Here is a 23,011-nt window from a genome sequence, read left to right as displayed (position 1 = left end):
TCTTGATGTATTTTGCCATTTTATCCGGAAATTTCCTTTTATATATTTTTTAGGCCTAAAATCTCCAGTAGAATAGGCCTAAAGTTTAAACTGCCTCGGGTCTAGTTTTCAACTTTTTTTTATTTGATTTTGGAATATATGTATTGAATATCGTCTTACTTTCAAGGGATTGTGGTATAGTGAATAACTTTGCGGTTTTGTCAAATTTTTTTTGTAGGACCTTTGCTTCGAATTATATTCACACGTTGCACGATGGTGATTTTGAAACTAATCAACAATTGGCTGTTGTCGATGTTAGCGGTAATCCAATTTCCTCAGTTGGACGGAAAACTTTCAGTCATCTACCGAATCTTAAAAAGCTGTAAGTTTCGTCGTCGTAATTAGGCTTAGTGACTCTTTTGTCTTTGGTAATTCGTGGATATAGTTAGGCTTAGTGACTCTTTATTCTTCCTGACTTGGCGTGGATAGGCTTAACTTATTTTATTTAGGCTAAACAGTTCGATCACCGTAATTAAACTCAATGTCTCCTCGTCCTTCCTGTCAAATAGGTTGACACGTTTGTTTATTTAGGCTTAGCTTATACCCTATAATTACAGTACGTTATCTGACGTCCGACATCTGGAAGAATTCTTGGATTTGGAAGGGACGACTGCTCTGGAACATCTCAGACTCGACCGTGGAAAGATTAAAAGCGTTCCCCATGACCTGTGTTCCAACGTTCCGCACCTCAAAAGTTTGAATCTCAAGTTAAACGAAATCTATAATCTGCCGAACTTGACAGGCTGTACGCAATTAAGATTACTGTAAGTATTTCAAAAACGAACCTTAACATCTAAGGCCTAATAATATACGCGAGTTTTGTTTTCATTGTTATTTACAGCGATTTAAGTTCCAACTATATCAGCGAATTGAATGGCAGTCCTTTCAAATATCAAGGCGAGTTGATTGATCTTATGCTCAGCAACAATCGTGTGCGACAAGTCAAAGATGAGACGTTAATTGGACTAAAGAAACTTCTAGTTCTGTAAGTTTCAAAATTTTAAACCCTCTTGCCCCTAAATTGCCAAAACGTGCAATACCTCCGTGTCTGCGGATAAGCTGACTTCCAGTAAACCTCGCGTTTATTATTATTATTACTTTTTAGACATAATTTTATTTGCGTTAGGCTTAGCCATTTAAATAAAATTTTAAGAGTTATTCTAAGACAATTTTGAAATGTATAAATAAATCTGAGGCCATCTTATAAAATGGTGACCCCTTTGCTAATATATACAGGGTGTTTCTGAAATTTCTGTCAAAAAATTATGCATGGTGTTCTTTGAGTCGAAAATGTAACTTCTAGGACAATTTACTGTTCGGGCCACTGTTTTCAAGTTAATATTGGAGTATTTTACGCATAATTTTAAGGGGTCTTCCGTAAAATACTCTAAACATAACTCGAAAACAGTGACCCGGACGACAAAATGTCATAGAAGTTACATTTTCGAATCGAAATCGTCCAAAGAACCTATCCCATAGTTTAAGAGGCTTTAAGAGAAGGTACAAATTCGCCACATTTCTAGCTTTATCGTAGGTCCGGAGTTAATCCCCGCTGCCTCTAAATTACAACCAGCATCTCATTGGTTCTTGAAAACTCATGCACGTCAGCGCGCCGCTAATGACGAAAATTACGTATTTTCCGACTGAGGAGATGCTAAATAGCCCGGCCTCCTTTTACGTCCCCCCTTGTATTTTGAAAGGGGGACTGGGACTATGGCGCGCGAATACTTAGGCATCTTATACCTTCTCCCTAGTAAACTAGATATTACTTCTTGGAAACACCCTGTATATAAGAAGGCGTAATATTTAGAAGTAGGGCTTTATTTTTCGGTCGTAAATTTTTTTGGTTTAAAACATAAGTTATTGACAAAAATATGTTAAGTGCCATTGTCCCCTTTTTTTGAGTGCAGCGTCGGAGCTTTCGAATCTTTAGATTAGGTTCGTTTCTGTTGAATCTAAAAAAGCATATATAAAGAAAAAGTGGTAAAGCTTTTTTGTATTGCTAAGAAATGACAAAAAAATTCAAATATTTTCAAAAAAACGTTTTCTCCTTCCTGCTTTAATAGTTTTTTTTCAGCGTCCGGAAAGGGCTGGAAATAGGCGAAATATTTTTTGGACTACGAAATATTTATTTTTATTTTTACGATTATTTTGCAATCTGGAAAAGAAATCAGTCTACGATAGGATTCTATTGATTTTCTGCTTACTCCCCCTTTTTTTTAAGGTTCCAAATGTTCCAATATATTTTTTTTTATTTCTTCAAGAATTCATTGACGTTACTAGGAATATGGGAATATTGTCTTTTACTTTGTAGCGAAGATTCGTGCGCTTATTTTTCTTCTTAAATTGATGAAATGCAATTTAAAGAACGCATTCAGGAATTTAAATATTGTGGGAATGATAAGATTTGATAAGTACTGCCGCATAGTGCCATTGTATTTGTATGAGAACTAGCTTAATATTTTAAGACACATGGGGCGTCCTCGACATTTCTGTACCGTACGACCCTACCGAAACGCTGAGGATGCTGGGAGAACTTCGTTACCGTTCCGTAGATGGGGTATAGATAGTTTTCACTCATGGAGGATTCATACCATTTTCACCAGGAAGCCGGGCTATCTGGAGGACAAAAGCAGACGGGTTTTTGTCCTCCAGATAGCCCGGCCTCCTGGTGTAGATGGTATGAATCCTCCATGTGTGAAAACTATCTATAGACTGCAACGTTATAGCAAGAAGCGATATCTAGTTTTCTAGGGAGAACGATAAGGTATATGATGCCTAAGTATTCGCGCGCCATAGTCCCAGACCCCTTTCAAAATACGGGGGGGGGGGGTTGTTAAAGGAAGCCGGGCAATTTCGCCTCTCCTCTGTCGGAAAATACGTAATTTTCGTCATTCGCGTCGCGCTGACGTAAGTGTCCAAGAACCAATGAGATGCTGGTTGTAATTTAGAGGCGGAGATTAACTCCGGACCTACGTTTGGACTGGAGATAAAGCTAGAAATGTGGCGAATTTATACCTTCTCACTAATAAACTAGATATCGCTTCTTGGTTAAAGGTATGGAGGTTCCTACTCCATCCCTCTCTCCTTCAACATTTACACTCCAATCGTAACTTGTAAACCTTAGCCGATAGGGCAAAATATCCTAGAACATTTTAGACTCAAAATCGATTATATAACCAACTGTATTATATAAAAACGTCTTGGTTTGGACCAAGGCCGAAAAAACAAACGATATGTGACTGAAGTTTCAGATATTGAAATTTTTTCTAGTTATTTTTATACACTCAATCCTTAATCAATATTTAATTCAATCAACTGATTTTACTGTTAATCGACCTAGTCCCTCTAAATTAATTGAAAAAATTACATATCTACGCATTTTCAAGAACAATTACATTTTCCGAAAACATTTTATCGTGAAATTAATTTATCATGTTGAGGATACAGTATTGAATATTTGAAATGTTCTACTGGATGTCTAAAAAAAGCAAGCGAACTTTGGCATAACTCGAATGGAAAATGTAAATATTTGATCGTGGATGCCAAACAAGGGTGTTGCGCGAATTTATACATTTAATTTCGTATATCGAAATGCTACATTTCTATTGTCACCTCTTTGATGGTAAAGTTGCACTGGAACTTCCTTTTCCGTACTTAAGAATTTCTTGGTCATAACTCAGTCTATGGTAATATTGGCTGAGTGTGTTGCGACGGCTCAGATGACCCATACACTGAAACCACTGGTGATTATAAAATGCCATATATTTTGAAAATAGAGGAAGGGAGGGGGTGTCGGAGTTAAATGTGACCTTCTTGGCATAACTAGTAATGAATGATGTGTTTAACCATATTATTTCCGCGGGAAATGAATATAACAAGTCTGAGAAGTATTTCTGTTTATGTGATCTTTACCCTTTACCACACAGGATAAACTTTGATGCTTTGTCTTAAGTAGACGACATTCACTCTAAACGACAGTCTTATCAACAACTTAAAACAGATTTAAACTTCTTTTGGTGCAAACTTGAAAATTTGTCAAGCCAGCAACAATTAAAACTATGTCGGTCAAGATGCTCACAAGTTAGTGAGCATCGACACGAAATCCCTTCAAAATAATGAATTTCATGATAAAATGTTTTCGGAAAATGTAATTGTTCTTGAAAAAGCGTAGATATGTAATTTTTTCAATTAATTTAGAGGGACTAGGTCGATTAACAGTAAAATCAGTTGATTGAATTAAATATTGATTAAGGATTGAGTGTATAAAAATAACTAGAAAAAATTTCAATATCTGATACTTCAGTCACATATCGTTTGTTTTTTCGGCCTTGGTCCAAACCAAGACGTTTTTATATAATATCTGTCGCTTCAGTCTTAATGTAATTAAATTTTGAGTAATTATGTTTTCTTTACCGCTTATTATTATGTCCAATTACGATGGTCAAAACATGCATCTAGCAGGGCCCGAACGTTGCACCTTCCGCGTGTTAGGCGGACGAGATAACCACTACACTACACATACCTGGTAATACTGAGATTCCTAAGAGATCTAGCTTATTATTATGCCCAATCACGATGGTCAAAACATGTATCTACCAGGGCTCGAACCCGGGACCTTCCGCATGTAAAGCGGACGTGATAACCACTACACAATGAATACTTGGTTATTCTGAGTTTTCGAAGAGATCTAGCTTATTATTGTGTCCAATAACGATAGTCAAGTCATGTATCTACCAGGGCTCGAACCTGGGACCTTCCGAGTGTAAAGCGGACGTGATAACCACTACACCATAGATACTTGGTTATTTTGAGTTTTCGAAGAGCTCTAGCATTATTATTATGTCCAATCACGATGGTCCAAACAAGTACTTCTGTAATTAACTAAAATTAACATACTTAGACTTAATTGTTTCTGATTAGACTAGCCGATCGCACACCCTGAATACTTAATTGTTAAATTAAGAGTATTCCGAAAAGTAACTTCGCTCTAGTTTTTCAGTTAGAGGTGGTTAAATATCACGAAAAACCCCATGTTAATCTCCATAGGAAAATTGGTAAAAGCATGTGAATTTTGCTTTAACGTTACAAAAGAGTATCAAGTCATATCTACAAGGGCCTACCGGCCCTGTAGAATTTACCGCCTTTTTGGAATCTATAGTCTCTCTATATGCTCAGTAACATCAGAAGTATGGTAACATTAAATAAATTCGTGTTTCGCATTTATTTCTTTCAATTGATTCGTTTTTTAAACAATATTTCTCGGTGTTCGAATCAAAGGAATATCGTCAAAGCGGCACTAGCGTTACGTATAAAAATAGAAAAATTTTGGTTTCCGCGAAACCCTTTTTTTTTAAGTTTGAAATCCTTGGTTGATGCATGGAAGAATGGCGCTGGTCTCAGCTGAAATATATTTTCCGTCTCAGAGGTCAAGTTTCTTTCCACGGAGCATTTCTTATGGATTGAGGGGAAATTTTAGCCGTATCAAATTAAATATTCATTCGAGAAGTGGTGACGAAATTAAATTTGGGCCAGAGATATGTCAGCCATCAATCATACGAAGCGTATATTTCAACATAACCTTATAGGAATCTCTCTCTTCAGCTTACGTATTAAATAATTCGCCAAGGCTTAGTTTTAACCTGGAAAATTTCTTCAACCTAAATTGCTTAAAGTACCTGCTAATAGATATGTTTCTATTTCAGAAGAGCTTAATTATCAAAATGAATATTTTAAATTTGGGGGTGTAATAGTGTACTTGTTTAAACGTTATTATCTCAATTTCTGGTTAAGATAAGGACAAGTACTTGGTACCGTTGAACAAAGGAGAATTAATTATATAACACTCTCAATTCGTTTTAATGTAGCTATTAAATTTCAAGAGTTCTAAGTTCTAACCTGATAAAGTTTGACCCCCGTTCCGCGGTCTAAACAATACTTCATTTTAAATTAGGCCCGATTTATCGGTACCGTTGAAGAGATTACACTGTTATATATCACACCATAAATTTATATGATATGTTCCATAAGTACGACACTTCCTGTAATTCGTAATGCTAGAGACTTACAGCTCGAGCTAGTTCGAGAAGGACAAGCGAGAATTGACTACACTCGGATTTGCAGTCCATCTAACTATTTAGTCTGTACTAAGCCTTTGACAGCGCCTCACCAGGCGTCGCTTTACGGGAGTCTATGACCTACGTCACTTCATGACAACCTCTCAATAACCAGTGCCAAACTTATGGAGCATATCTTATAAACTTATGAGCGTGCCACGAGAATTTTGTTAACAAAAAGGCAGGGCGTTACGCGATTGGTCGGAGGGGGATACTTCAAATTATTCTTAAAATCTGAACCTAATTTGAATTTTAAAATCATTCGGAGATATTTTCTGAATGTTTCACTATGCAGACTGGTCTTATAATTAGAAGAAGAATCGGTAAAAAAATCACTTGATTTTCCACTTCACCCTCCCTTTAAGTTCCCATAGTTCTGCCGTCCTAAAGTTTGCGGATAATCCGACTCCCAGCGCGTGTTTTAAAATGAACTTATTTCCAAACCTAATTTGCTCTGGTGGTTCAATTTAATTTTATAACCCTACTTAAATTCATAGATAGTTCAAACTACAAAAAGGTACTCGTAGACTGCATGCGGGAATTTAACTTAATTTTTCATATCTTCTTCTTTAAAATAGACACATAGTTTCCAAATTCATTAGCCTTCTTCGAAAAGATGAAAGAAAAAATAAAAAATAAATCAAGAATGGAACTTCCCTTAATTGAATTTAACTTGGAAATCTCGTAGAGATAAAATTGCTTGATTTTCAATCGAGAATCCCCGCGGCAAAACGGAGGGAGGGGAAGAGTGGAAGGATGGGATATAGGATGGAAAATTAATTTTGAGGACGAGAAATTTCATCACAGAAATTCTTTCGACGCCAGGGAAGTTTACATAAACAATATTCCGCTGGCAGAATATTCTAGCTTTTATGACAGAGATTATTAATAATAAACTTTTTAAAAACGTTTATGTTGACACTCTTGTGGCTGCCTCAAATTCAATTTTCTCTCTTAAGCCTAGGCCTAGTTGTTATTTTTTTTTTACTAACTCCCTCGAGAATGTTACACGCGATGCTCAGGGCTATTATTATGTTATCGCTTTATTTTTATTATTAAATTACTAGACATTTTATAAACAATATACGCCATAATAAACAAAATTATATGAAGTGATTATAAACAGCTAGGAGAAACAAAATTATGGAATATTTCTCAGGGTTCGTACGAATATGGGAAATCAGAGAAGAATAAGAGATATCAGCCTCGGGGAAATTGTTATCAGGGAAGAGTAGGAGATATTTAGAATCAAAATACTCGGGGAAAATGATTTGTAGTACGGGCAAGAAGTGATATCTAGTTTACTAGGGAGAAGGTATAAATTCGCCACATTTCCACCTTTATCTCCAGTCCAAACGTAGGTCCGGAGTTTATCCCCCGCCTCTAAATTACAACCAGCATGAATCTCAATTGTTCTTGAAAACTCACGTCAGCGCGATGCGAATGACGAAAATTACGTATTTTCTGACTGAGTAGAGGCGAAATAGCCCGGCCTCCAGTTACGTCCCCCCTTGTATTTTGAAAGGGGGACCGGGACTATGGCGCGCGAATACTTAGGCACCTTATACCTTCTCCCTAATAAACTAGATATCACTTCTTGGTACGGGGTTTACAATTCCTTACCCTGAGCCACATCGGGTACCTTTAAAACTATAAAGTTAAAACTTGGGCGATTTTCGTTCCTTCTATTTTTAGATATAGTTCCCTGCATTACATAATCAAGTTCTCCAAATTTAATTAAATATTAGAATCTCGGGGAATTTCACGTATAATTAAATTTCTTTCACGATTATTATTATTATTTTTTTTTTCATGGGGATTTGAAAATAATTAAAAAAGAAGTACCTCGAGCTTAAAGGATAAAAAACTTGAATTCAATCTGATTCAATCTCGCTTCTTAAATAAATAAAATGAAAAGAAAAATATTTTATACAAAAATAAAAATTCCATCATTGAATTTGTTCCATAGAGAATAAATAATTTCCGTATTTCTTTATCATTATTAATTTTTTTTCTTCTTTTTGATACACGCAGAGATTTACACAACAACAGGATAGAAAGCATCAGTAGCGAAGCTTTCGTCCCGACTAAAGAACTCCGAGATTTGTAAGTATAAAAAAAGAATATTTTTCATCTTCTCTTCCTGTTTCTTATTCGCGGTTTATTGGTAATACATTCAAAGGCCTATTGCGGCGTTTTCTAGCTTCCTTTCAGTTCCTTTTCCCCGCCTTCAATCTTAAATAAACGGGTTAAACTTAGTTTTAAAGAATGGTTCTTTTACGGAAAGAGAAACGTTCTCTTTGGAAAAATGAAGTTTGACTCAAATGGAGAATAAAATATCGATCCAGTCTTAAAGGGTTGTTGACACGCGCCTTAAAGCTAGTGTCTGTTTACGTTAAGAGTCGTTGCGTAATATTTGCGCGAATAACACTTTAACACGCGCTGAAAATTGCAACGTAGAGGGGTTGGTTGGTTGGTTGGTGGTGAGAGACGTGGTTATTTTCTTCGAGTACTCGACGAGAATGGGGAGGTATCAGTTGCCTATTACTCGCGCCTGCTTGACCCGGTTATAAATTAAGCGTACTTCCTTAAAAGGATTCGCGCCTTTTTATATAGGGGATAGCGATCACTGACCTCAATTGACCTTTACTTCCAGAAATCTGGCCATGAATGTATTTTCATCGTTACCGACGAAAGGATTACAAAATCTACGCCAATTGACAACTTACAAAACCTACACGTTAACGGAATTTCCCACGCCGGAAGCCTTTCCTAAAATTCATAGTTTACATTTGTCCTACGCCTATCATTGCTGCGCTTTTCAGCCATTGGTTAATAAACCAGTGGCTGGACCAGCCGCCATGCAGGAAACCATTTATTGGCTGCATCATTCGGACGTTGATATGTCGCTATGGAATACGAATTACACTGATTTCTGGCCCGAACACAGTTGAGTCCATTGTTTAAGTATTTTAGGTAGTTAAGCCTAATTATTCGTTAATTTCAGAGAACTTTTCGGATAAGTACGGACAAGTACTTTCAGCCTACGGACGTGATTATATGATTCCAGATAATTTTGCCAATTTGGCGCAATACGCCGAGGAATATTTCGAAGATTATAAGTCGGTTTATAACAGCGAGGAAAATTTAAGGGCTAGACATCCCGTACAGTGTCGACCGGAACCCGGTTGGTCTTAAGTACTTGTGGCTTGTTGTTTTGTCTTTCTAACTTTCGTCTCGGTTGCAGGTCCGTTTATGCCATGCGAAGACTTGTTCGGTTGGTGGACTCTTCGCTGCGGTGTTTGGGTCGTGTTTCTCTTAGCCATGCTGGGAAATGGCATCGTGGTAGTGGTTCTCCTGTTCGGAAGAACGAAGATAGATGTTCCTCGGTTCCTGGTCTGTAATTTGGCCATGGCCGACTTCTTCATGGGAATATATTTGGGGATTTTAGCCGTTGTTGACGCTTCAACCTTAGGGGAGTTTAAGGTTTGTTGTTCGAAATGGACCTTTCTTTCGGAATGGTATGTTTTTATAAGTTTTTGCGTTTTAGGTTTTTGCCATTCAGTGGCAATATTCAGCCGGTTGTCAGATAGCCGGTTTTTTGGGGGTTTTGAGCAGCGAATTGTCCGTTTACACCTTATCGGTCATTACCTTGGAGCGTAACTACGCCATCACCCACGCGATGCACTTGAATAAAAGATTATCCCTGAAGCACGCCGGGTACATCATGAGTTGCGGATGGACCTTCGCTCTAGTCATGTCCATCTTGCCGCTCTTGGGGGTCAGCGACTACCGAAAGTTCGCCGTCTGTCTCCCCTTTGACGTACACGATTCCGGATCGTTAGCCTACGTCGTTTTCTTGATTTTGATTAACGGCGTGGCCTTCCTGATCCTGATGGGTTGCTACTTGAAGATGTACTGCGCCATTCGCGGATCTCAAGCTTGGAATTCGAACGATTCCAGGATCGCCAAGAGGATGGCATTGCTAGTCTTCACCGATTTCGTTTGCTGGGCTCCCATCGCCTTTTTCTCCCTGACGGCCGTTTTCGGTCTCCAATTGATCTCCCTGGAAGAAGCCAAAGTCTTCACCATCTTCGTTCTGCCGCTAAACAGCTGCGCCAATCCCTTCTTATACGCCATCTTTACCAAACAGTTCAAGAAAGACTGCGTCCTGATCTGCAAGCGAATTGAAGAGAGTCGCGTCACTCGCGGCATCGGTCGTTGTCGCCATAGCTCCAATTTCAGTAACAGACATACTCCGGCCAACACGAACTCGGCCGCTGAACGGAAGAGCGGCGGCCCCGGCTTAACAGCCGGCGGTGGAATGTTGGCCGGTGTTAACAGCGGAAGCGAGCCCTTGGCTTGCATGTGCCATATAACTAAACAGCCCGATAGAAGGACATTATTCGGGACTCGTCGAGGCTGGAAAGCCTTGGCTCTCAGGTACTTGTTTTGTCAAGATCAAACGCGCGAAAACTCGCGCGGAAATGATTACACGTACGCCATCGCCCAAATCCAAAAGAATATGGACCACGGCCACCATAAGCGCGCCTCCTCTATCTCGAGCGAGAATTTCTCGTCGCGATCCGATAGTTGGCGCCAAGGGAACGTGCCCCTGAGACTTCTGGAAAGAGCCAATCGAAGAACCTCGTGGTCAGTCACCAGAAAACAATCGCAAGATTCGAATCTATCTTGCAGCCGACAAGATTCTTCAACTTCGACTTTTAGGATGTCTCGATCCAGCGTTAGCAGCGACGCTAACTCTGGAGCGGCTCGGGGGCAGTTTACTCACAGTCTCAGAGATAGAACGGCCCAAGGAGTATTAGCTACGGGTAACACTGCCGATGGTCAAGCGGTACCGGCTGGATCTCCACCGCCCAATACCGGTCGGGGAGTTATGATTTCGTCTCTCAGGGAAAAACCAGTTTTCACTTCGGAAGGAGCGGTCTCTCGGTTGACTCGCGGCATCATGAGCGTAAGTAAAGATAAACCCAAGTTATGCCGGCAAGGCGCCGTTGACGACTGCGCCGCGAGTAACCGAGGAGCCGCGGTTCACGGTCGATGCGGAGGAATCGAAATGAGACCTTTTCCCCAAAAGTCTCCGCCCTACGGAACGGCGGCGGGCTTGATAGTAAGGGGTCCGGCGGGGACGGATCTATGTCCCGCTTGCGCCCGCAAAGAAACTAGTCCGCCGTTGACGTTCAAGAGCAAAGAATTGGAGGAGAAGTTCACGTGCTTCTACAATCGCTTGGCCGAGACCAGTAACGAAGAGAGCAGCGAGGTTTCGACCTCGAAGGACGAACACGTCATTGTCTCCACGGATCAATCGACGGCCGAAGGAGGTCACGGTGACTCCAAGGACAATCCCGACGCTACTACGTCGAGTACCGCCACGACGACCACGGTAACTACAACCGCCAGCATTAATTTCCGGGAAGACGGAGAGTGCGTCGAGGAACCGTTATTACCAACCAGCGTTTCAACTACTTTCCGCGAGTCGGAGGCTGCCGATCGCGTCCCTCCAATGGATAGACTGCCGGTCAGTCGTCAATCCGACGGTTCGCGCTTGGAGAGATTACACGTTAGCGAGGAAAACGTTCGGGCTGCCAAATCCAGTAGTACCACCAGTTTGCGCGATTCCTCTCCGGCCAAGCTGGAAAAGAAAACTGTTTCCGAAAACTCTTTGAAGAAATTAAGTTTAAGAAGCCTTCCGGCAGCCATACTCAGATCCTTGTCTAGTCAAAGCCCTCGTAGCAAGACGAGATCCAAATTAGAACTGGCCTCGACATCCGCGGCCGGACCTAGTCGACTACGTAAGAATAAAACCACGGGTTCAGCCATAGCCGTAACTTCAACACCACCAGTTCCCAGCGCGGCTAAATTACACAGCTCCAAGAGTGAGGTGGCATTAGCCTCCTTGAATAGACCTACGTCGTCGAACTTTTCCGATTGGAGGAACGCCCCTGGTAGATCCGTAAGTAATTCCCAACCTCAAAGGAGATCCGGGTCCCTCATTTCCGGTATACGAGGTTTCGCCGAAGACGACTCGGAATCCGAAGGTGACGACGTCTTTCTAGATGAAGATAGGAGGCAATATAGAATGTCCATACCTGAACGACACAGAGCGTCTATTTCCGGTTTACCTAGCATGGAAGCCGCGCAAAGATCCAGCGTTCGTACCAGCGAAGATGCCCCATTAATGGAGCAACAGGAATTGGAACAATCTAGAAGGCGCGTCACGTGAAAGAAAAGTTCAAACCAATTACTTGGTACCAGGCAGTAAGTGGAGTGTAAACATACCAAGCCAATGACTATCTGGAACCGCTACGGGTCCCGTTCGTAAAATAATTAAGGGTTTTTAGGCCTAAAATATGAGAGAACAGCTCCGAGAGTGATTCAGAGGTAGGTCGGGTTGAGAAATAAGCCGCAAAAGCATTGATTGGTAAAGTATTTTTGGAGAAAGATGTAATTAACGTAATCAAGGAATTAGGGTTCGCGTCTTCCAATCTGAATGAAAATTAGGAATGAAATTTCAAAAACCCATTTTTCTTTAACTTGAAATAAATTTGAAAAATAAATAGTTGTGTTTGTTTATATTCTTAGAATTTAACGTAAATACAAACAACGAAAACTAGATTAAACAAATAGACAATCTAATTCTACTTTAAATTAGTTTAAATATTTAAAAATTGAGTTTTCGAAATTTCTTAACTACTACCCGGAAAGACAAGAGAGGCGAGAAAAAGGAGCGTGTTAAATTAATTCACTTTATAACAAATAAAGGCCAATTTCACCAGTATTCTTTAAAAATGCCTGTTATTATCCCTTTCAAGAGTTAGTATAGTTGTTTAACCCCTTCCCTTTAAATACGAGGTATTAATATAATTAAGATAATTATAATATTAATTAAATCCAATAAATGGATCGCCAACCAAGAACTAATATAATACTCCTTTGGAACAAGTAGTCTCGTTTTTACAAGGAAAAAAATTAAAAAGTTACGCACATTTTTAAAGAAAAAAAAAGATTTTTTAAATGGATGGAAAAACTGAAGATAATGGTGCTGCGTATTAATTAACTCAGGCTTTATAATTATGTTAATTATTTAAATAATAAATCATCAAATGTTGGTGCTTGAGAACGATTTTTACACGTTCAAAATATTATATAAATATAGATAAGTTTGTCATATTGTTTATAGTCAGTTTTAGGGGGCCATACGTTAAGTTTTCAAAAATTGCCAATTTACATTTGAGTAAAAAAAAAAGCATAAATTTTATATAAAAGTGCCTGAGATTAAAAGACAGAAAATGGAAATATTTTGCGTTTCGGGTTTCGAGAAAGTTAAAACCGTTTTATTCTTTCTAAAATTTCTGGTCGTCTCTTTCCAACGTCTTGTAAATGTTGTAGGTTTAGTATTAAACAAAAACAATCTTGTCTGTAATGAGTGGTAATTATTACGAATAAATTAATTCGTATTTAAAGTAAATATTTCTTTTCAGACTTAAATTTGTACGTTCTAACTGTTAAGTGTGCTTTTTAGGGGATTGGTATGCGAGCGAATTTCAGGATTAAAGTTAAGTCATTACAGAGACCCGCTATAGTGACACCAGCAACTCCGATACAATTACTCCATGGAAATGGCGTCGGACGGAATTTCAGCCTCAGGAGTCAGGGCCCTCAGGCTATGCCTCAGGGGTGCAAAATAGGGGATTAGGAGAAAAACTTTTCAGCCGGGAGTGTGGCGCACACCTTCTGGGCGGCAAAGTTTAAGGGAATAAGACACATGTCGGCGATCCTACCCTATAGGTGCCGACTGCCCCGAGTCCGCCGGAGGTGACTTGACCCCCACACCCCTTCCGTCACCTCCCAAGAAAACCTCATTTCCATCCCTGCTTACACACATATGAAACCTGATTAATGACATCCTTGCCGCGGACCTATGGACTCAATTTGCATTGAAACCTCACAAAAAAAAAACTTTTCAAGGCCATGGTTGTCGACTGTTGTCTGCTACGAAGATGTCTAAAAATTTTGTCATTGACACTGACAGTTGTTAACTAGACTACTATCAGGAGTTCATAACAACCCCCCCGTTTATTATTATGAACTCCTGCTACTATTAATCTCACCATTAAGTCTTCATCTTTTAAAATCTGAGTTTAAATATTCGTAAAGACATATTATTGTTAAGACATATTATTAACTCATGGTAAAGATAATATATGAAAGGTTTGCGTAGTTATAAGCTTTATTTTTGGCTTTAGGTACCCTGGTTATGAATAACCTTGAGCAAAAAGACGTTCAGCGCCTTAAATAATATAGCAATCACTGCTGCTATTAAACTAAAAACTATTTGCATTGTCATTGTTTGTAGTTAATTGATATTAAATTGTAATTGGGAAAACAATTATTAAAACGAGAAGGATCTAAAAGTTGACAACTTGAGAAACCTGAAAGGGAGCTTATGGAAACGGACAAGTAGTCTGTCAGGAATCTTCCTGTTACCATCCACCCAGACCGATCAGTTGAAGCATTGCCTACGTTAATCAAGGCCTGTTCGCGGCGCCGATTTTTATTTTTATTTTGGCAATTTAAGTTGCCAAATTCTCTCACCTGAGGCGCTATTAGCTGGACCAGTGGCGCCGCTAGAAACTTTTGCGGGGTAAGCGGTATTTTGTGTATGGGCCCCCTACCCAGCCGTGATCCATGCGTGGTGAAAACGGGGGTAAATCTAAGGTGCACCGCGGTGCCTGAGCGCTGCTTTCTCGCGCACAGTTGACGTAGAGGATGACAGAGATAGGGCGAGGAGGTCAATCCCCCTGCGCAAAGGATGTGCGTCCTAAAACTAAACGTACCAAAAATTGTTTTTACTACCCCCCTATTTTCCCATTTTTCGGCGGATTTTATAAAGCGCGTTTCTATCTCCCTCTTTCTCTCCTCTTCGTATTTACTATTTCGAAATAAGAAGTAACATTAGAGAGTTTAAGTTGCAATACGTGTAAGGTTCTACAGTGCATTGGACAAATGCACCGTAGAAGCCTAAAAGTAGTGCAGCATAAACTCTCTAATAATAATCCTCGAGTCAGCGCCGTCCCGTTGACGATCCTTATCAGTACACAAAAAAGTAACACAATAGAGCTGGTCGAAGTAAAAAGTGCTCGGTTTAGCTACCTCTTTCGCTTCCAATAAATTCCTACCAGAAGGAGGTTTCGATCAAGTGAAAGTATTTTCGCCTCTCACTTCTAGGCCCGGTAGGACTAAAGGTCCCCATCCCCAAAGCGCATTCTTTACTAACCTAACCCGATCCCATTATGATAGCGATAAAAGTCGGCCAAATCTGTAATAGCCACCGCGGTATTCCACCTGCGACTCCAGGACTAAATTTTGAATATTTTCAGTAAAATCGTATTTTTGTAAATGAGGCCCTTCCTCCAAAATTAGGCCCCCTTCAAAATTTGAAGTAAGCAGTCGCTTACCGCGATTACCTCTGGCGGCGCCACTGAGCTGGACCTAAATAACTTGAAATGTTCATTTTCACGCGCTTGGAATTTTAAATATTCATTTTCGCGCGCGTTTTGGTTCAGCTTTCAATGAAATCTCGCGCTTAAATAGGGAGAAAATAAGAAGTCGCGTTTCTTAGAAGTCGCACTTCGAAACTACCGTGCACAGGCCTTGATTAACGTAGGCAACGGTTGAAGTATGATGTCACACTCACGCATTCTCGAACTTCTTCTGAAGCCTAGTCTGAACTTCTGAAGTAGTCAAGATGTGGTCGCCAACGAAGCAGGAAGAAACTACGTTGAAAGAGAACCTTTTTAATGATTTATACACCGAATGTAGAATGGCTGCACCTGGAGCCAAATTAACTTATTTAGTTAGAAGTAAATTAGAAAGGTTTAGTCGCCATGAAAGGAAAGAAATCGTTTCCAAAATGAAGTATGGATGCAGTCCATTGTTCTTGGCTTCGAAAAAAGGTAAGCCTTGGTCTTGTCTATTTTTGTTTACAGTCTAAAAGGAGGCGGGGAGACTTGATCTCGATCTTGGGTAAATATTAGTTAAATTTTAACGTTCACAAAGGTAACGTTGAAGTTGTGGAATATTTAATTACAATGTGCGACGCTAATGTCGAACAAAAAGGTACATATGAAGTTCCAGATGATCGTACCTTACATTATGTCTCACCTTTATGGTGTGCCTCAGTCGCTGTAAGTCTACCTTACTTAGAACTAACTTTATAAACATTTTGACGATAAACATCAAAATTTTAGGGAAAATTAAACGTAGTTAAATGCCTAATTAGTCATGGTGCAAATGTTAACGCGGTTTCAGACACAGGATCAACACCTGTTAGGTACTTATGAAGGCTAAACATTCAAAATACAGTTTTTTCAATAATTATCATTTATTCAAGGTTAATTATAGGATAATTTCTTAAAATTAAGGTGCGGAAATTAATTGAAATATATATTTTCCATGTTTTTCTATATTTTACCCTTCATATTATTATACGTTAGGTTATGTTTGCTTAGGATAGGTTATATTTTTAGATATAGGGAGCTAACAACTGGCTAGGGGGAAGAGATAGTCTGACGTCACTCAGCCTCTCTCTGGTTGGCATTTTTGCGCGTAGAATACTGTTTCCAACCGTTAGGGGGGATGAAACTCCAGTAAGAGATAGAAGGGTGTGACGTTTCAGGGTCAGAACTGTTAGCTCCCTATTTTATGGTATTTGGTGGCTAGGAAGAAGGAACTGATCGGGTTTCTATGGTCATGAAAATAGTTTCCGCGACTTAAATGTAATTATCACATAATTAACCTCCAAGAAATGATATTTATTGGAAAAACTGTATTTTGAATATAAATTCATATATAGAGTGCTGTCAGAAGAGCCGGTGTGACGTCACCCATGTTGTTTTCCCATAAAGAAAAAACGGTAACTGTCATGGCCGCTCATTGCTAAAGGCAGACTCGTGACGTTTAACCTTGGATCTGACGTCACAACTGACAGCACTCTATAAGTGGAGCCAGCAATTTTTAAGCCTTAATCTACTTTTAGATCCGCCTGTTTTATGACCCACTTGGACGTAGTCACTTATTTGGTTGAAAATGGAGCTGATATTTTAAAACCTAATCATAATGGCGGAACTTGTCTTATCAATTCAGTTCAAAGCGTCGATCTTTGTGGCTTTCTTCTTAAAAATGGGGCCCAGGTTAACGCGCAAGACATTCAACAGAAAACGGCTCTACATTACGCCATTCAGGAACACAGGACAGAAACGATGCTCCTCCTTTTAAAACACGGAGCAGACCCTTATATCAAGTCGCGTTACGGGGATGACGCTTTGCAGACAGCCTGTTTGAAAGGAGCGACTGAAATAGTCCAATATTTGTTGGATAATTTGGACTATAGCGTCGAGAGACGAGCGGAAGCTCAGGAACTCTTAGGAGCCACTTTCCTGGATGAACATCACAACATTCAAGTCGCTCTCCGATGTTGGAGAAACGGTTTAAAACTGAGGAACATCACTGAGAGAGGAATCGGGCCTGATTCTTTAAGGAAACCCCAATATATCATTCCAAAAGCGGCTTACCTTTTTAGAAAAGAGTTTGAGACATTTCAAGAACTCGAAAACTTATCCTACGATTTAGACGCCATGCATATTCAATCTTTGTTAATTACGGAAAGAGTTTTAGGCAAAACTCATAAAGACATGATATTTCGTTGTATGTACAGGTAAGTTCAACTTATTTCGCCTTAAAATTTGCCTCGTCTTAATCTATTAATTTCAGAGGAGCCGCTTACGCCGATAGTTTACAACATCAACGTTGCATAGATTTATGGAGATACGCGTTAGAATTAAGAGTTGTTAAAGATAGTTTGCTTCACGGAGAAGCGTAAGTCGGGCTTAATTCTATTTTTAAACTAACTATTCTAATATTTTTTCTCCCATTTTTAGGTGGTTTAATTGCCAAACCCTCGTTCGTTTATTCTTTGATTTAAATGAAAAACATACGGCCGGTCTTTTGCCCGAAAGAGTTCATTACGAAGACGTAGTTGGAATTATCGAGTTACTAGTCAACGAGTTTGAGTCAGCCATTGATTTATTAAGTATTCGACCCGTCTTCAAGAAGCAGCAAGATCATTTTGACAAGATTTTAAAAATAATGACCCACTTATTCTTTATTTTAAATCAATTACCCAAGACTGACGAACAAATGCTTGAAAGTAGACGGTAAGATAAAGAAAAAGGAACCCTTTTAAATCTTAAAGTAATATTTATTTTTCGTTTTATCTTAGACTCCTTCATAGAGTTATTAGAATAAACCCTAATAATTCTATGGGAGATTCACTCTTACATTTGGCCGTTTCGCGGGAAAATACGTTAAAGAGCAACAATTTCTTTGAAGATGCATTAACTGATGTATTCCCCAGCCCAGAAGTTGTACAACTTTTGATAGAATGTGGAGCTGATGTTGAGGTAAATTTACCAAGTGTAGTGGTGAAACTACTAATTTTAGTAGGAAAACTACCACGTGAAGTAGAAAAATTACTAAATTTCAGTAGGAAAACTACCAAGTGTAGTGGAGAAACCACTAATTATAGTAGGAAAACTACCAAGTGTAGTGGAGAAACTACTAATTATAGTAAGAAAAACTACCAAGTGTATTGGAGAAACTACTAATTATAGTAAGAAAAACTACCAAGTGTAGTGGAGAAACAACTAATTATAGTAGGAAAGCTTCCAATGTAGTGGAGAAGCTACTTATTTTAGAAGGAAAACTACCAAACGGGGTGGATAAACTACTAGTTATAGAAGGAAAACTACCAAACGGGGTTGATAAACTACTAGTTATAGTAGGAAAACTACCAAACGGGCGGATAAACTACTAGTTATAGAAGGAAAACTACCAAACGGGGTGGATAAACTACTAGTTATAGTAGGAAAACTACCAAATGAAGGTGGATAACTGCCAAACGTAGTGCGGAAACTACTAGTTATGATAGGAAAACTACCAAACAGCATGGTGAAACTATATAGTTATGGTAGGAAAACTACCAAACAGCATGGTGAAACTATATAGTTATGGTAGGAAAACTACCAAAAGTAGTGTGGAAATTACTAGTTATAGTAGAAAAACCGCCAAACGTAGTGGGGAAACTACTAGTTATGGTAGGAAAACTACCAAACGTAGTGGGGGAAATTACTACTAGTTATAGTAGAAAAATCGCCAAACGTAGTGGGGGAACTACTAGTTTTAGTAGAAAAACCAGCAAATGTAGTGTAGAAACTATTAGAATCCAAGTGAAGTTAGAAATGGTTTTTATTGTGTGAAGTAAATGCTAAAAGAAGTTTTAATTTATGAACCATAAAGGCTACAAACCATAATCACAGTACGGCACTCCACGTTGCTTCAATGAGGCTCAACTACAGACCCGAAGTAATTGCGGTGCTACTTAAATATGGCGCCCATTTAGACCGACGAAACAGTAATGGCAACCATCCTCATCGGATGCTGGCGGGAATCAAACCTAATTCCGTTAATCCTTTGGAACACATTACGCTCAAATGTTTAGCGGCCAGAAAAATTGTTGAAAAACGTATAACATACAGTGGACAGGTACCTATCGCTTTGGAAAGCTTTATTAGCATCCATTAAGAAATCATGCTAAGAGCGGCGGTTTAAAATGAAAAACGGGGAAATTAACGAGTTAACTATTAATATCAAAACGGTTTCAGATTATTAGAGATATTAGAGTTTAGTTAGAATTTTTCTAAAAAAAAAAAAAAAATTTAATTGAACTTCTTTAGATAGTTTTTAATTAAGAAGAGTGGCAAAGAGATTAATTAAGAATTAATATTAATTAGAAATATTTACGTATTATTGCCATATCCTTACCGGTAATTTAAATTAATTAATAGACAACAACGTCAACTGAGGTAAATATTATCAATTTCTTTTTTCCCCCCCTCAAGCAATCTGCGTGATAATAATTATCTTTTGTGATATTATTTTTAAACGAGAAACGTTTTCATTGTAACGAAAACTAAATTAATGTTTTTTTGTTTTTTTTTTCATATATATTTCTTAATTGTTTTTGTCGTCCCAATCTACAAGTAAAGATTTTCAGATTTAATTTTTTTTTTTTTTTTTTGAATAAAGAATATCAACTATAGGAGAGAAATCTGAATTTAAGGTTAATTTTTCGTAAGGATGGATAAAGATAAATTAAATACCATCAAGAAAATTAACGTGAATTTTTAATTTACCTTTTTTTTTTTTTAATCTTTAAAAAAAAAAACCCCCCCCAAAAAAAAGGGTTTGGTTTAGAAATTGTTTTTATCAATAAAATGTTTATTCATAAAATAAAATTTAAAAGTTTTTTGGAGTTTTGAATTTCCCTAATAATTTTTGCAAGTAGAAATAGTTTTTAAACCCTGGTAAAGATTTGGTTGGACTCCTTCCTGCCACATTCTTACTCCCTGTTAATTAGCCTTATTCCTGATCAGCGCCACCAACCCATAGCGGCGACTTTGAGAACTACTGTAATTGGCAAGCCAACCAGATGTCGCTAAAATCTGGTGACGTCATTTTTGGTAAGACCCCGAGAGTGCCCGTCAGTGACGTCACCAGATTTTAGCGACATCTGATTGGCTTGCCGATTACAGTAGTTCTCAAAGTCGACGCTACGGGTAGGTGGCGCTGATCAGGAATAAGGCTAATTAATCCCTGAAATGTTCTGAAAAAATTTATTAATTTTATTGGTTTTATTCTATTTGAATCTAAGTTCGTATTATTAAAATGAGTTCCCAAACTAACAGTACGCCCTGCTCATCTTGTTTTTTGTTTAACGTAATATTGCGTCAAAAGGAAGTATTTTTTGAGCACCCCTCAGTCTGCGGAGAATAGACTCGTCCCCCGCCCCATTGGGAAGATTTTGGCGCCAGTTGAGCGATTCTCTTTGATCGTGCTGCTTGACAGCGCTCGTAATAGAAGCGGCAAGGACTATGCCTGGTAATGGCGGAATTTCGGTCTGATCCGAGAAGATGAGTTCGCGTAATTTTTGGGAAATTGGCTTCAGCTGATTAAAGAAAACCGACGAAAAAGTGTTCGTTAGGATCCATTCAACGGGAAGTGTCCGAAAAATCTTTAAAAATGGGTGAGCTTTTGTTTAAATCAATACTTAAATAAGTCCAAGGGCGAACGCGGCACCTAAGCCTAACATTTTAGGCGAAAAGCCGGGCCGGTGCCGCCGATGTAATACCTAGGCCTTTGCTAGTACAATAGAACATAGGGAAGCCTTCCACCACAGGGCGCGGCTTCTTTGATGCCAATTTTATTTAATCTATTTAAAATATATACGGAAATGAGTTTAAATTAAAGCGCTATTTAACAAGATCATTATAATCAACCTAATGTCAAATTTGTTAATGATATATTTCATTAAAAAGGCTCGCCTTTAATTTAAACCACCCAAATATACCTAGGAATTTAGGTAGGCCTAATTTTAGACTAAATGACGTCAACAACCCTAAGTAGAACTATATTTCCGCGTAAAATTAATTAAGAATTGCGAGTAATATAATCGTTCCTATCAATTAAAATGTACACATAAACGCGGGGGTGTACCATAAAAATCTTGTCAGCTTTTATGGTGGATTATTGCGTGCTACAGGGCCGCAAATTCTTCGTGTTTCTCGTGCTAGTTGAATAATATTGGTCAAGGCCTAACTAGATGCTAGTTGAGTTTATTGGTTGCTTTTCCTAGTTCATAGCGAACACACTCATTGCGTGGGTAGAAAAACTAGCTTGTTAAAATTTTTTAAACACAATAATGTGCGTGTGTAATACTTGGAACCACTCTTCCCAGCCCAGCCAGCTCAGTTTAGCTGTTAGACCCCCATTAAACGAAAGTTAAATAGGCCAAACTCTTGGAAATTGAAAGCGAAATACAGTGTAACAAATTTGTTCAATTGACAAGTTATCTGTAGCTATAATAAAATCTGTTCCCACGGTTCGTGACCCCGTAATTTTGGATATTATCCCCCCCCTCATTGCCCCCCATTTTTAAAGTACCATACCACACCGACTGGTACCGGTACCGGTACCTCTAGAGGTCAAAGGCCTTATTCTTTACTCTACTAAACATGAAAAAGTAGAAGCAAAAAAGCTTTTGAAGATATTTTTAGATCTTTAACACAAATCAAGCATGCAGTGGTTAAGTTTAGACTTCCTGTTTGACTTATTTCTTTAACCATTTTGGATGGGTAATTATCTGAAGCCCTCCTTCACGAGCCATTAGGGGGTTTCCCGCGTTTTTTGGGAGAATTGAATTATTTCATATAATTTTCATGGAAAGAGGCCTTCCATGTCGGGGGAAAGCTACCGTTAGTTATTGGTTAAATGCTGTAGTTGCCTTAATTCGAGGGGTAAACCACCGCGTTGTAGACTGATAATAGCAGCTATTCGACGAATGTTTTTAAATGTAGTTCGTTAAAATTTGAAAGTGGTTAGCCCCTCCGCTTAATTATTTATCCGAACAGAGGGTAGAAAAATTCCTGGCACGAATTTTAAGCTGAAACTGCACGATTTTGAAGCTATAGGCAGGTGTGAAAAATTGCTATTTTTATTATAGTAAATAATTTCTCGAGTTTAGGCTATATCTTTCTGTTTTGAAATAATTTTACCGCAATACACAAAGAACTTGATTATTAGAAATTAGAAGAATGCGTTTTCTCTCTCCACTTTATCTTATAATTTAACTACCGTATCGGAAATATTAATATTTAAATATGTTTTCAAGGCTCTCTACATTCTCTACTATAATTATCAATTTAAGCGCGGTTTAATTT

General features: G+C 38.6%; 2 protein-coding genes and 1 non-coding gene across 8 annotated transcripts in view; 2 read left to right on the top strand and 1 right to left on the bottom strand.

The window, feature by feature from the left end:
- Positions 1–13,644, top strand: part of LOC149623258 (uncharacterized) — a 45,469-nt gene extending 31,825 nt beyond the window's left edge. For 5 of the 6 annotated variants that reach the window (XM_089853213.1, XM_089853214.1, XM_089853212.1 and 2 more), the window contains 8 exons: positions 218–361; positions 597–803; positions 881–1,024; positions 8,190–8,261; positions 8,812–9,104; positions 9,163–9,342; positions 9,403–9,641; positions 9,706–13,644. In XM_089853213.1, the coding sequence (XP_089709339.1) occupies positions 218–361; positions 597–803; positions 881–1,024; positions 8,190–8,261; positions 8,812–9,104; positions 9,163–9,342; positions 9,403–9,641; positions 9,706–12,399 (3,973 nt within the window). In that variant the 3' untranslated portion in view covers positions 12,400–13,644. Of the gene's footprint in view, positions 1–9; positions 141–217; positions 362–596; positions 804–880; positions 1,025–8,189; positions 8,262–8,811; positions 9,105–9,162; positions 9,343–9,402; positions 9,642–9,705 lie in introns of those variants that run through there. The other variant, XM_089853217.1, reaches the window with a different exon arrangement.
- TRNAV-UAC (transfer RNA valine (anticodon UAC)) lies at positions 4,768–4,840 on the bottom strand. Its single transcript has one exon. It is a non-coding gene; the product is annotated as a tRNA-Val (tRNA).
- Positions 13,645–15,833: 2,189 nt separating the features above from the next.
- m-cup (ankyrin repeat protein mann-cup) lies at positions 15,834–20,547 on the top strand. Its single transcript, XM_089852288.1, has 8 exons — positions 15,834–16,132; positions 16,236–16,363; positions 16,427–16,509; positions 17,215–17,892; positions 17,949–18,053; positions 18,116–18,391; positions 18,457–18,637; positions 19,533–20,547. Exons 1-8 carry the CDS (start codon positions 15,925–15,927, stop codon positions 19,815–19,817), a joined length of 1,944 nt encoding a protein of 647 aa, XP_089708414.1. The 5' UTR covers positions 15,834–15,924; the 3' UTR covers positions 19,818–20,547.
- Positions 20,548–23,011: the final 2,464 nt, after the last annotated feature.

Source organism: Phalangium opilio, unplaced genomic scaffold (genome assembly GCF_054372755.1).
Source record: "Phalangium opilio isolate 3A_F unplaced genomic scaffold, DU_Popi_V2 ptg000113l_1, whole genome shotgun sequence".
Taxonomy (NCBI): domain Eukaryota; kingdom Metazoa; phylum Arthropoda; class Arachnida; order Opiliones; family Phalangiidae; genus Phalangium; species Phalangium opilio.
This window is presented reverse-complemented; position numbering and strand designations above follow the sequence as displayed.

Bases quoted from the DNA above. Each gene is read 5' to 3' on its own strand.
- m-cup (XM_089852288.1), top strand. From the start codon at position 15,925: ATGTGGTCGCCAACGAAGCAGGAAGAAACTACGTTGAAAGAGAACCTT. The intron at 17,893-17,948 runs GTAAGTTCAACT...TATTAATTTCAG, and splicing joins ATATTTCGTTGTATGTACAG to AGGAGCCGCTTACGCCGATA. The intron at 18,392-18,456 runs GTAAGATAAAGA...GTTTTATCTTAG, and splicing joins CAAATGCTTGAAAGTAGACG to ACTCCTTCATAGAGTTATTA.